The following is a 12,860-nucleotide window of genomic DNA, read 5'->3' on the forward strand; positions in this document are numbered from 1 at the left end:
TAGAACCGTATATATTATTTACGGTTTGAATTCTTAATTCGAACCGTAAATATTATTTACGGTTTGGGTAGAAATAAAATTTTGTCAAAATTTTTGTTATTTATAATAAAATAATTTGTTTTTTGGGTAAAAATAAAAATGTCGGGCTTCTCTTTGGCCCAGCACCAGCAAGGTATTCACTGATCCGGTTTACTTGATTTTTGGGAAAATTAATTATTTGCCATTCCAAAACTTTAAAATAGTAAAAATATCATTTCAAAATTTGAAATTGTAAATATGCCACTTGAAACTTCATTAATTTGTAATTTTATCACTCCAAATAATTAATAACTAAAATGTCCTCCTTCCTTCTTCTCCTCTTCTTCTTCTCCAGTGACTCCACCTCCGACGACCACTACATCAACAGATAACTTTGTTGGCCCTGCCATTTTTCTGTAACTCTACTAGTCTGCAAGATTTGGTAGAATTCTAAAAGTAAGCAAAAATGAAACAGTGATTTGTTTTAATTCCTATAACCAATTACAAGAATATATCAGATTTGATTGTATATATTACAAAGACAGAAATATTATGAACCATCATAAGAATTTTCATATATGAACTGATACAGAATGCTATTTAAATTAATCCAAAACTCCTCAAATCTTACACAAATCAAAGAAGAAATGAAAGCCAAATGACATTAAAGAATAAGAAATGATTACCTGAATGGAGGAACCCAATGATCCTTCAAGGTTCCCACTATGCCAACAAAAAATAGAAAAAGCTGGGAGCTTTTCAAAACACAGTGCAAACGCTAGAGAGAAGGAAGAGAGACCTCACTGTTATGGCACAAGAGAACAAGTTACTGCACAAAGCAAAGAACTAGTCTTTTTGATTTACTAACAAAGGAGACCTCACTGTTACGAACTTAATCTCCATGCACCAACCAAATCGCCATGGTAGGAGAAGAAGAGGAAGCAGATATTTTAGTTATTTATTATTTGGAGTGGCAAAATTACAAATTAATGAGGTTTGGAGTGGCATTTTTACAATTTTAAATTTTGGGATGATATTTTTACAATTTGAAGGTTTTGGAGTGACAAATAATCAATTTTCCCTTGATTTTTCCAATTTAAGCCGAACAAATAGGTTTCTGGATTAAATGGTTCGGGTTTTTTTAATTAGTCACTCTGATCGGTTGAACTTTTTAAGTATTTTAATTTTTATATTTGGTTAGTTTATATTTTCCAAAATTCAAAAATTGTACCAATCAAACTTCATACAAAACTTTTATACAGTTCAAATTCATTTTAGTGTGATCAATAATTTGCTTCTTCTTTTTCTAAGTTGGTATTGAAGGTGTGTCATGTTTTAGTGTGGTCAATGATTTACTTCTTCTTTTTCTCACTGTTGTTGTATTGTTTCTGTCGAAGATGCTTATGCACGCAGCTTATTGTTGCTTCGCGTAGGGGTGCAAACAGATCGGATACGGTTTGGATAGTGGTAAAATCATATTCGGTTTTCATTTTCCAGATACGGATTCGGATCGAATATTAGACAGATACATATCGGATATTAATCGGATACATATACAGATATCTGTTTTTTATAATAGCAAATAACATAAATTTTTTCATAATATATATTAAACTATATAGTATATATCTACTATTCAGGTATGGATAATTACAACCCATAAGCATTTCTCTGTTTTTGTGTAATGAACCTATAACCCACAAGAGGAAACGAATGAGAAATAATTAAGTGTTGATTCCACTCAGATTATTGGATTCGAAGAAAAACCATATTCAGAATGAAATCACCGCACGAGAAACTAACAGTTCATTTCATAATGACGAATGAAAATGCTCAATAACAGTATCCAATTGAATAACAAAAATTACATAAATAAATCAGAACTCTATGAATCTTATCAGAATAAATGGTTTGGGCCTAAATCTTTTAAACTGTAAAGTCTAGTAATATTTGGTTTCTTAACTTTGCAATTTCTAGTCTGGTAACACTGACAGATACCATAACTCGTATCTGTCGTGTAAGGGCTTATACCATTCCAACTATCCTAACAATTGGTTAACAGAAACAATACGAAATAATTATTACAATACTGTCATTATCGGAAAGAAAATCAACGATAAGATAATTACCACAATTCATTAGTCTTGCAGTCACAATTCACATTTACTAAATATCCCCTATCCAACCGGTACTAGGTTCAGTTAGGGTCATTCACCATATGCGCATAAGGGTATTGGAGTAAAGTCTAGTAGCTAGCTAGACTTTACGATATAATTGTTGGTTGTAGGAATAATCTTTTTCGTCTATTTGACTAATTTGCAAAACATACAATAATTTAAATTTTATGATTTCTTCTATTTTAAGAACAATGTAGGATCAAGCCAATTGGAATTGCAATGTAGATGGCTTGAACTGAAGAAATCATGAAGACATTTATCAAGAATTTAATTCGTAATATTTTAAACTTGATAAAGTGTGTTTGATGTTGTTTCAACAGGATACAAACGTTGGTAACGTTTGTAAAACGTCCTAACGATTTAGCCTGTAAAGAAACACCAAGGAACGACTTGATCAAACTCAGGAAATATAGTAAAACGTTGTAACGTTTGGTGAAAACGTTGTAACGTTTTAATTAAATTCCAAGTTTTAAAAATCCTGTGTTTGAGCAAGTTTTTACAAGAGCTAATCGTTGATAACGTTTTACAAACATTACTAACGTTTTGATCGATCTCACAGGAAAAGCAAACCTAAATTCAAACTGAGCTAAAATGTTGTAACGTTTTAAGTCAGAAAGCTCATTTTGGAGCTGTCTCTATAAATAGGACTCAGGCTTCTTTCCCAAGTAATCACAGCCGACCCTAACTTTCTAAAAAGCAATTTTCTGTGAGCTAAAGTTCCTCCATTGTTGATTGAGCTTAAAAGTTAAATATCTCTCAAACGACCTCAAACCCACTTCACTAATCTTGAGTTAGATTAGGTTAGAGTGAGATTTAGAGTGTTTCTCTTGAGGATCTAAACTTTGAGACTTCGTTCTCTACTCTAGTTGGCCGTGTGACTTCCCGTTGCTTTGTAAGAACTCACCGGTTCACAAGTTGTAATCTTTTCTCGTTGGGTATAGAAAAGTGCACCTAGAAGAGGTTACGATGCCCCAGAGACGTAGGCCTTTGTTTTGCCGAACTCCATTATCATCTCACATGTCAAATTTCTCTAAACTCTTCTATTTACTTTTAATCGCATTTATTTTCAGTTTTTAGAGTGATTAGTGGTGTATTTAGTATAACAAAGTGGTATCAGAGCAAGTTACACAAATTAAGATACACTTAATTCGAGTTATATCAACTTAACAAATGACACCCTATAAATCCGTGAAAGAACCCTTGATTTTCGGAAGTACAACAAAAAATTTCATGCATTGGAAGAAAACCATGATTAACTATCTAAACATCCTTGAGATTTGGGATGTGGTTGAAAATGGGTATACACCAACATTCTCTACCGTTACAACCGATAGTGCCAATGACATTAAAATCGAGACTCCTGATTCTAAACAAAGAAAGAAAGAAAATGACCTTGCGGTTAATGTCATTTACAATTTAGTAAATGAATCGGTTGCATTAATTTTTGATAGCACCTCAAATGCCAAAGAAATGTGGGATGCCCTTGTAAACCGATATGAGGGAAATACCCAAATTAAACAAACCAAAATAACCGGGTTAGAAGCCAAATTTGAAACCTTTCAGGTTAAAGATGGTGAAAGCATTAAGGATATGAATAATAGACTTATGCATATCCAAAATGAATTTACCGAATTGGGAGAACCATTTTCTAACAATAAAATTATAGGAAAGTGTTCGCACAAAAGTATGTTATACACAAAGTTTCAGGTACAACTAGCTGTACCCTTTTAAACAGTGATTTAGCTTTCGAATTAGGTTGCAAGTGCACAACTTTCGTTCAAGAGTACAATCAGGTATCGATCCTCAGGGATAGTACAATTCAATTCTGAACCTTTGCTTGTCTCAGTTAGGTACTATATTTGGAGAAAAGATTGGTTGATTTGTTTAAATTCCTAGTTCAATAGCAGAAAAGGAAAGCAATTAAACGTTTGGTTTTACTTTGATTTTAAAATGAAGTTTCTAGAGTTTCAGACTTCATCCTCAACTCTGCCTCTCTAGACCTTCACGCAACCCGCGTGGTCTCCCACGCGACTTGCATGGTCCTCGAGTGAATGCATCATTTGACCTATTTTTGAGTTATTTACTTGTGTAAGGATCTGTTGACCGTACCTATTGTTCCTAAACCTCAACTCTCGTTTATTGGCTTAATGAACCTGGTAAGAATGTGCAACTTTACCTTCTTAGATCTACAACCTCAAACTCTCGTTTACTGGTGTTCAACCTAACCTAAGTCAATTGTCTGATTTGCTAAAGGTATCCACTATCTCTCAATAGATAAAAATTTCACCCCTCAGTTACTATTGATCTCACCACTCGGATCTAAGATCTACCTCAAATACTTGATCTAATTGCAAGAAACATTCAACAGTAGACATCAAGATTCATTCAAACAATCACAATCAAGCAATGAAAGAATAATACTCAGGCAAATAAACACAAGAAAAACTCAAATTCAAGTTAAATGCATTACAAACAGAATCTCAGATTACATCAACCCTAGAAACAAGAATGATTTACTCAAGCATCATAAAGAAAGAGATAAGAGAAGAAATCATGATAAAACCGAAGGAGGAGATGGATCTATGAGGAATCTTCAAATATTCCCTCCTCAGCTTCCCTTCTTGAACAACACTCCAAAGAGCTAGTATTTCTGGCAAAAGAAATAAACCGCTCTCCGGTTAGTCCTGGTGGATAACCGATAAAGGTATCAGATGTCTGATACTCCGAGACGAGTCATTCCCAGATGTCGCTCTTCTCGCTTTACTGCATTCCAATTAGAATTTGGAATCAAGGTGTAAATATGTTATATTAATCTATTTAATTGGTAAGTAGATTAAATTTTTAGAAATCAATCATGGAGTAGATATGTAAAAGGATTAAATTGGATTTTGATGCCAAAGGAATACTGAAGGTGGACCGCCTTGGAAAGTTTCCTGACATACCCCGTTTAATCCTTGGCTTAAGTTAGAAGTAAAATTTTGTTTTACGTTCTTTCCGCATCTTAAGCAAATAAATGAGTTTGAACAGTCAAAACCCCAACAGACTTAATCAATGGGTTTGAACCGTCAAAACCCAACAGATATAACCATCGGTTGGTGTGCTACTATCTTAAGGGCAATGCTCGATGTCACATAGGCAACGTGTATCATTGTTCCCCTGATCGCAGTCCTTGGATTATATCATTTGGATCTTTTAGTCCTATTGGCACGGCACAGAGTGATATTTACTTAATCCGTATTATTATTATTATTATTTAGGGCTCACAGTGCTAGGAGTACTGGATTTCGACTTAATTTCTATTCGATATTGTATTTTTATTTTGGGGTTTATTCTGCATGTTGGCAAATTAACCGCATCATGGCATCATTTAAAAGTATTGTAAATTATATTAGATATTGATATAGGTTCACACTTGTGCATATTTTAAATTATATTCATAACTGCATGCGATTTATAAATAAAAGTGCTTTGACCATAGAGGATCCCCAAGGGGATAATTCTGGGTTACATACTGGACAATTAGTCGCTCACCCACAAGTTGTTTCGTGGATTTTAGGTACAGCATCTGGCGATCCGCATCAGGAGTTGTCAGGAGTTGTCCCCGATGGCCACACCGCTTGATTAGCTAGAGTTAGGCTTTGATTAGGTTTACGAGTCCCGTATTTCTTGTGTTATATATACGGGCTCGATAGATCATGTATCCCCTTCTATAATTGATGTTATTTTGGATTCGAGATGGATCAAACTTTATGATGTGTATGTGTATGTTTATTTATTTGCTATGTGACTGATGCTTGATACCTATATTATTATGCTTCCGCTGCTTTTGTTTATTATGTTTATGATTAGCTTTGCGTACTTAATGATTAATTAAGCACGGAACGAGATTAATCACGCATAAATCTAGAATTCCTAATTTGGGGCGTGACACAAATCTCATATTAAATTTCTAATTTAATTTATGAACCAAGCTCAAAAGGAGCACCATCCAATTTTCATCTCCACTCTAATTTTCATCCGAATTTTAACTTTTTTTCATTTATTTCAATTTAACCCCTCATACAAGGAAAAGTTACCAAAGCATTGATATTTAACATATCCACCCTAATTCTTTATGTTTTTACGAATAAACCCCTAAGAACCAAAACAGTGAGTAGGACCTACTGGTACCAAAACAATTGGTTTGAATTCTTAATTTTAAGCTTAAATAGAAAACAATTTCTCAAAGATAACTCTTCTACAAATCACAGATAGCTAGCAACTAAGATAATAAAAGTAAATAACAAGTATATGATTGTCAACCATATCGGATCCAATAAGGAATAGGAGTAGAAAGATGAATACCCAATATAAGCACTATGTGCGCTGGAAGAACAAGCAAGCAACTTCACAACAAAGCAATCTAAATGATCGGCAAATTAAGCAAACCCTATGTGTGAGAGTAGAAAATAAAACCAACAAAGAGAGAGATGGAAACAATATTTAGTACGTATAATGTGCCGGTACAAGAAAATGGTACGGTATTAGAAAGATCTTATACCAAGCAGCACAGTCAACATGTTTCTGGAGGGAGGAAAAATTGCCACATGTAGAAAGAAATTAAAAGAAAAGTTCACTAAGAGAGAAATTGCCTAAATTGCGAGGCCCGCTCTTTAAATATATTTTTATTGGTAATTTGAATATTATTCATAATATATAATTTCATGGTTTGTAACATTCAAAATTTAATTACTAAATTTTTATTGGTAATTTGAATATTATTCACTGTTTTTATATATTATATCTCATAAGACTCCTAACTTTTGTATACTAAATTTCGAATACTTAGAATTTTCGGATTATTGGCCTCCTTTTTATATCAGTGGAATTGAATTGAATTCATCTGCTGTATAGTAATTAACTTCATAATAACTAAATTATCTTGTATATATGTTCATTAAGAGTAAAGTTAATATACACTTAAGTGTACCGTACACTTAACTTTATGACCGTCAGATTTCTTTAAAAGTCGTGTAGATTCTTTAAAAGTCGTGGTAGCACGACTTTTAAAGAAATCTGATGGCCCTAAGGTTAAATGTACGGTACACTTGGTACACTTAAGTGTATATTAGCTTTACTCGTTCATTAAAAAATATTTCAATTTCAATTTACATGTTACCTATTTCACTGGAAAAAAAAACACACACACGTCTAGATGTCGTATTTTATTTTCAGTTATTAATTTCATGTACGCATTTTGCATAATGTTACATATATATGCCACATCATGCTACCATAGTTTTTTATATGGTTGACGAGTTTTTCATTGGTGACTTGAAAAGTTAATTTGCCATTTCTTGTGAGGTGTCAGTGATAATAAGAAGTATAATTTCTGAAATTTGTTTCAATTTGCATTTTTAAACTGAAGTTCTAAATGTGCAGGATAACTTTGACTCTTAGTTTTTGCTTTTTTATTTCATGACTTCAAGAATTTTGAGAAAATTGCAACTGGTACTATGGCAAAGTTTGTAGAGCATTTGCTTGTGAACTATATTTATTTTATTTTCCTAACAGAAAATTATCATATATGTGTATATATATAAATATATTATATGTTATTTCCATATAAATGTTGGGAATGTATAACATTGGCTGTCGTAGCAAAACTGGACAAATAACTGATAAAGTTCTATAATTAGAACAAAGATTGAATATATATTATACTGAAATTGAGCATATGTTTTTACTACACAAAATAAAATCTTCTAATTTTAAGTTTTAAGGTAATATATATTTTTTGTTTTTTACACTAAGTTCATGAAATTAATTTTTAAATGTATTAAAAATAGAACACCATAGAAGTTGAGTATAAGATTAACAGCACTGAGATGAAAGAAACAAAATTAAAAAAGCGTTAAAGGCCAATTCAATTCGCAACCTCCGAGTTAGCTCAAATTTTGAGTTTAGACGTGGACCGTCCAATATAAATTGAAGTATTGCACCTGTTAGAGGGCGCCGTTCAATTACGAAATGATATCCTCTACGGAGTTTTTCCGTGCGGAGCTTTTAATCTGGTCCGTTCGTTTCGGATCGAACGAACCGGATTAAAAATTCTGCAAATTTTGAGTTTTTTTAAAATTCGGACAAGATCTGACCAAATTAAAAGCTCCGAAACTCCGCAGATGATACGCTTCCGTTCAATTACAGCACAAATTCTGATCGGACGTTGTGGAGTTAAAACTCAAATTGTACGTTAATGCAGAGGATAGGAACTCGTGGAAGGTACTATCAGCAGCGGGAATCCGTATCACCCCAAGTACCTGAAATGCAAGGTGAAAATCAGGACCGTTCTTTTAGCTTAGCACAAATTTTAAATTGAGTTTGATCTGAATAGACTTAATCTAGATTCTAGACCTCCTGTTCTTTTAAATTGCACTACCTGGACGGACACGGACTCCAGCAGCGGTGCCGTCCCCGGAGTTCATACCTCTGAGTCTGAGGTAATATAATTTTTCTCTTTAGACATTGACCGTCCGATCAGAATGCCAATCAGTCCCCTTTAATATTCGTGCGGATTCTGATCGCCGTCCCGTCCGTACTTGAGAAAGAGAGAGAGAGAGAGACGGTAGGGGCTAGAAGAGGAAATGGCGCCGAGGAAGCGGCGGTCTCCCTCGCCGGATCCCAACGGAATGTTCTCCTCCATGGTTGTCTTCCTCGTCCCAACGGGCGTCCAGCCTCGCCGCCTTCAGGTACTCTATAGTTTTCTCTGTTTACATTTCATAACGTCTCTTTTCATTTTTATTTAAATAATTGCATTTCCAGGTGTGGAAGCAGAAGCTGATTCAAATGGGCGCTAAAATTGACGACAATATCTCAAAACGAGTCACTCATATTCTGGCTATGAACTCTACTTCTCTGCTACAATACTTTGATCGCAACCAACTCAACCGTTTCAAAGGGGTTAGTTGATAATTGACAGTGTTTGTTTGTCTCAACTCAGTTGATCTATACATTTTTTCTTCAAAAAAGATATTAACATTATTTTGTTTACTCGTTTACCTGGTTGCTTTAGAGCGTGCTTTGTTTCCAGTGGCTTCAGAACTGCCTAATATCAGGTGAGAGATTACCAGAGAATCAATTTTTACTGAATTTAAACGAGACAAAAAATGATCATGAAGGCCCAGACAACTTATGCATGGACCAATTAAAAGCTGGAGATAGTACCAATGATGATCGACGGAATGTGAAACGAACCAAAACCTCACCAAAGGATTTAAAAAGTGAAATTGACAGCGATGGAGAAGTCAGCCATGATGAATTAATTGCTAAGGGGCGTCAAGAGGATACATGTTCAAATATTGAAAAGGGACCCCACCACCATATCAGCACCCCACCTACATCTGAAGAGGCACAAGTATGATCTTTATATGTACATCTATTATGATATATTTTTTCTTCTTCACCCTTTTATAGCATTAATTTTATTTGCTGATATTACCATCCATCTCTGTTTATGACAAGGTGGATACATCCGAGCGCTCCTCCCCTTACAGTCCGCCGGATCTTAACAGGAACATTACTGAAATATTCGGAAAGCTTATTAATATTTACAGAGGTGAGTTCCTTATTTTCTACCATAACAAGTTAAACCTCTTCGGACTGAACATAATTGTTGATATTCTCTGTTTGAAGCTCTTGGAGATGATCGTAGGTCATTCAGTTACTACAAGGCAATCCCGGTGATTGAGAAGTTACCCTTCAAAATTGAAAGTGTTGATCAAGTCAAACACCTTCCTGCCATCGGGAAATCATTACAAGATCATGTCAGTGATTCGATTCAACATCATGGCACGCCTCTGAAATAACTAATACTAGAGAAAAAGCTATCTGATGGACTAATTTACTGAGTTTGGTTGCAGATAGACGAAATAGTGAACACTGGAAAGCTATCCAAGTTAGAATACTTTGAGAATGATGAAAGGGTACTTTAATCACTAAATTAAGTACCATTATGGGTTGTATTATTGCTTTTTAGTTACAATAGGACTACCACTTTGACTCTATAACGCTTCTCTTCTCCAGATTTCTTTGTCGTGCTTGTTTATTCTAGCAAATTTGATAGCTAGTTGAGGCTAAATTAAGTTAACTATTGAACTTTGTTTGAAGGTGCGTACTGTTAGTCTCTTTGGCGAAGTGTGGGGTATTGGCCCGGCAACAGCTCTGAAATTGTACGAAAAGGGACATCGCACACTTGATGATCTGAAAAATGATGATTCACTAAGTCATGCTCAACGGGTTGGATTACAGTACTTCAATGATATTCAGAAGAGGATCCCACGTGATGAGGTGTGTGTCATGTATTATTATTCCTTTTTTTTGCAAAGAGCCCCCCTTATTTTTTATTTTTACAACACGACACGTGAATTTAATTTTTTGGACTCTGCAGTTAGTTTTCTTCTCAATTTCTATATTTTGCATGAAATAAAGGGAGCTGTTAAAGAATCTTTTAACTGATATTGTTGTGTTCTTTTAGGTTAGGGATATGGAGAAGCTTTTACAAGATGTCGGCGAGTCTATTTTACCGGGAGTATGTATCTAGAATCTAGATGACTATGACTGCTTTGTTATTTATTTCAGACAAGCGTGCAATATTTTAAGATATATTGATGGGTTTGATTAATGTGAAGGTACTTATTGTTTGTGGAGGATCATATAGGCGTGGAAAGGCTTCATGTGGTGATATGGATATTGTCATTACTCATCCAGATGGAGTAAGGTGATCTGCTGTACAAGTTTTTTTTAATTTACTTCCATTTTTATTTTTCATTTCCGACTGTTGCTATTGCAGAAGTTCAATTTTACAGACTCTTGATATCCCCTAATAAGCAAAAGCATAAAAATCCCAAAGTTGTCACTTATCCTCTTTTGCCCAAACATTTAATACCTTCTCTTCTCTGGGTGTGCCAAGCTGTATTTTTTTTTACTTTTTATTGTTGGCTTTTTCTTGATCAGTCATGTTGGCTTTTTACCAAAGTTTGTTCAAGCTCTGAAAGACACACACTTTGTGAGAGAAGATCTTGTGTTCAGTGTTCATAGCATTGAGGTAAGAGTAGGCTCAATTTTACTTCAAACTTTTAGGGGCCATAATTTAATACTGAAATTTGGACTTGTCGTGATAAAGCTGTATGCTGACAAGAAAACTTAGGTCTTAAATGAGCCAGATTCTATGTTAGCTTCTTTTGCCACAATAGAATCTTTAGTTATTGCATAAATATTGCAGGGAACAGATTCCGGTGTTGATACATACTTTGGTCTATGCACCTACCCTGGTCGTGAGCTACGCCATCGTATTGACTTAAAGGTAAGACCCAATATTTCATTTCAACCCAAGGTTTCAACTCCAAGATTTTGAACCATTGTTTAGAATTGACAATTTGAGATTCTAGTTGTACTCTGACAGGTGTATCCAAGGGAAAGGTATGCCTTTGGGTTGATAGCATGGACAGGAAATGATGTACTAAATAGAAGGTACTTAAAATCATAGTAATTTATGTTTCATAAAGCAACAAAAAAAAAGGGAAGTTGTTACAGCCTTACGGGGGAATAAAATGTCTCTACTTCCCAAAAATGATCAAATATCCCAAGTTGCAATCTTTGTGGTACTTGATACAATTAAGCTACATAGATTACTGTGCAGTCAAAATATACTGAGCAATATAAACTGTAGGTTAAGATTGCTAGCGGATTCTAAAGGATATGGACTTGATGATACGGGCCTCTATCTTGCAACTCCGGGTAGTTCTACAAAGCGGGTATTGAACTCTTTCTCTCCCTCTGAGATAGTAGGAACTGTCATGTTCTCCTTGTGATATATCTTATTAAATTAAATATTTCTTTACAGGGTTTCAAGTCGGGCAAACTCGTACACTGCCACACAGAGAAGGAGGTTTTTGACGTGCTTGGGTTTCCATGGCTGGAACCCCATGAAAGGAATCTATGAACTTAACCCTATTTCATAGCCTTGTTAGATATGACAGTATGTGCTGATCAGATATAGCTAACATTTTTGCATAGCTTTTGTATGCCTCTAGCCTTGTACAGTGCTGTAGTATTGGGGAAGTGTTAGTAAAACTTTTTTTATCATGACTTGGGGAAAAAAAGGGGGAGCTACATGTTAACCTTTTGTTCATAAACATTGGTAATGGCAAATACTAAGTTTCACTGGTTAGTTGAAATGAGAAGGCACAGAGAGAGTAAAACATCACTCGAGCGTCATTTTGTTTCTTATTGACAGTTTATATCTAATATCTTATATTCTGAGTTGTGAGGAGGCCCACGGAAACAGGCCAGGTATGTGGCTCAGCAATGAGAAGTGAAAGGGCTTAGAGATAGTGGAACAACGCATCCAAAGGGGAAAAAAACCCTTAGAAGGTAGGACCATTGTTTTGATTGATTCCAACTGTTTGAATCAAATGTAACCCTAATAACCTTCACCTACGAGGCAATACTTCCATAATAGGTGATTGGCAACGACTAACGAACAATAGATTAGAAGTACATCCAATCTGATTTTAGTTCATTTAATTGTTACCAAATGTTTTGTACTTGTAATTTTTTACGTCGCTTCAGCAAGTATGCAATTTGATTTTTAGACACACAAACAATCTTTCAGTTGCGACGAAGCAC

At 34.7% G+C, this 12,860-nt stretch overlaps 1 protein-coding gene across 1 annotated transcript; it reads left to right on the forward strand.

Annotated features, from left to right (window-relative positions):
- The first annotated feature begins 8,738 nt into the window (after nucleotides 1-8,738).
- POL{LAMBDA} (DNA polymerase lambda (POLL)) lies at nucleotides 8,739-12,436 on the forward strand. Its single transcript, XM_078318820.1, has 14 exons — nucleotides 8,739-8,923; nucleotides 8,997-9,134; nucleotides 9,247-9,588; nucleotides 9,696-9,789; nucleotides 9,867-9,997; nucleotides 10,094-10,156; nucleotides 10,341-10,520; nucleotides 10,708-10,761; nucleotides 10,862-10,950; nucleotides 11,187-11,277; nucleotides 11,455-11,535; nucleotides 11,635-11,702; nucleotides 11,902-11,986; nucleotides 12,076-12,436. The coding sequence occupies exons 1-14, from the start codon at nucleotides 8,819-8,821 to the stop codon at nucleotides 12,172-12,174; spliced, it is 1,620 nt and encodes a 539-aa protein (XP_078174946.1). The 5' UTR covers nucleotides 8,739-8,818; the 3' UTR covers nucleotides 12,175-12,436.
- The last annotated feature ends 424 nt before the right edge of the window (nucleotides 12,437-12,860 follow it).

Source organism: Carex rostrata, chromosome 17, assembly GCF_964058835.1.
Source record: "Carex rostrata chromosome 17, lpCarRost1.2, whole genome shotgun sequence".
In the NCBI taxonomy this organism is placed as follows: Eukaryota; Viridiplantae; Streptophyta; class Magnoliopsida; order Poales; family Cyperaceae; genus Carex; species Carex rostrata.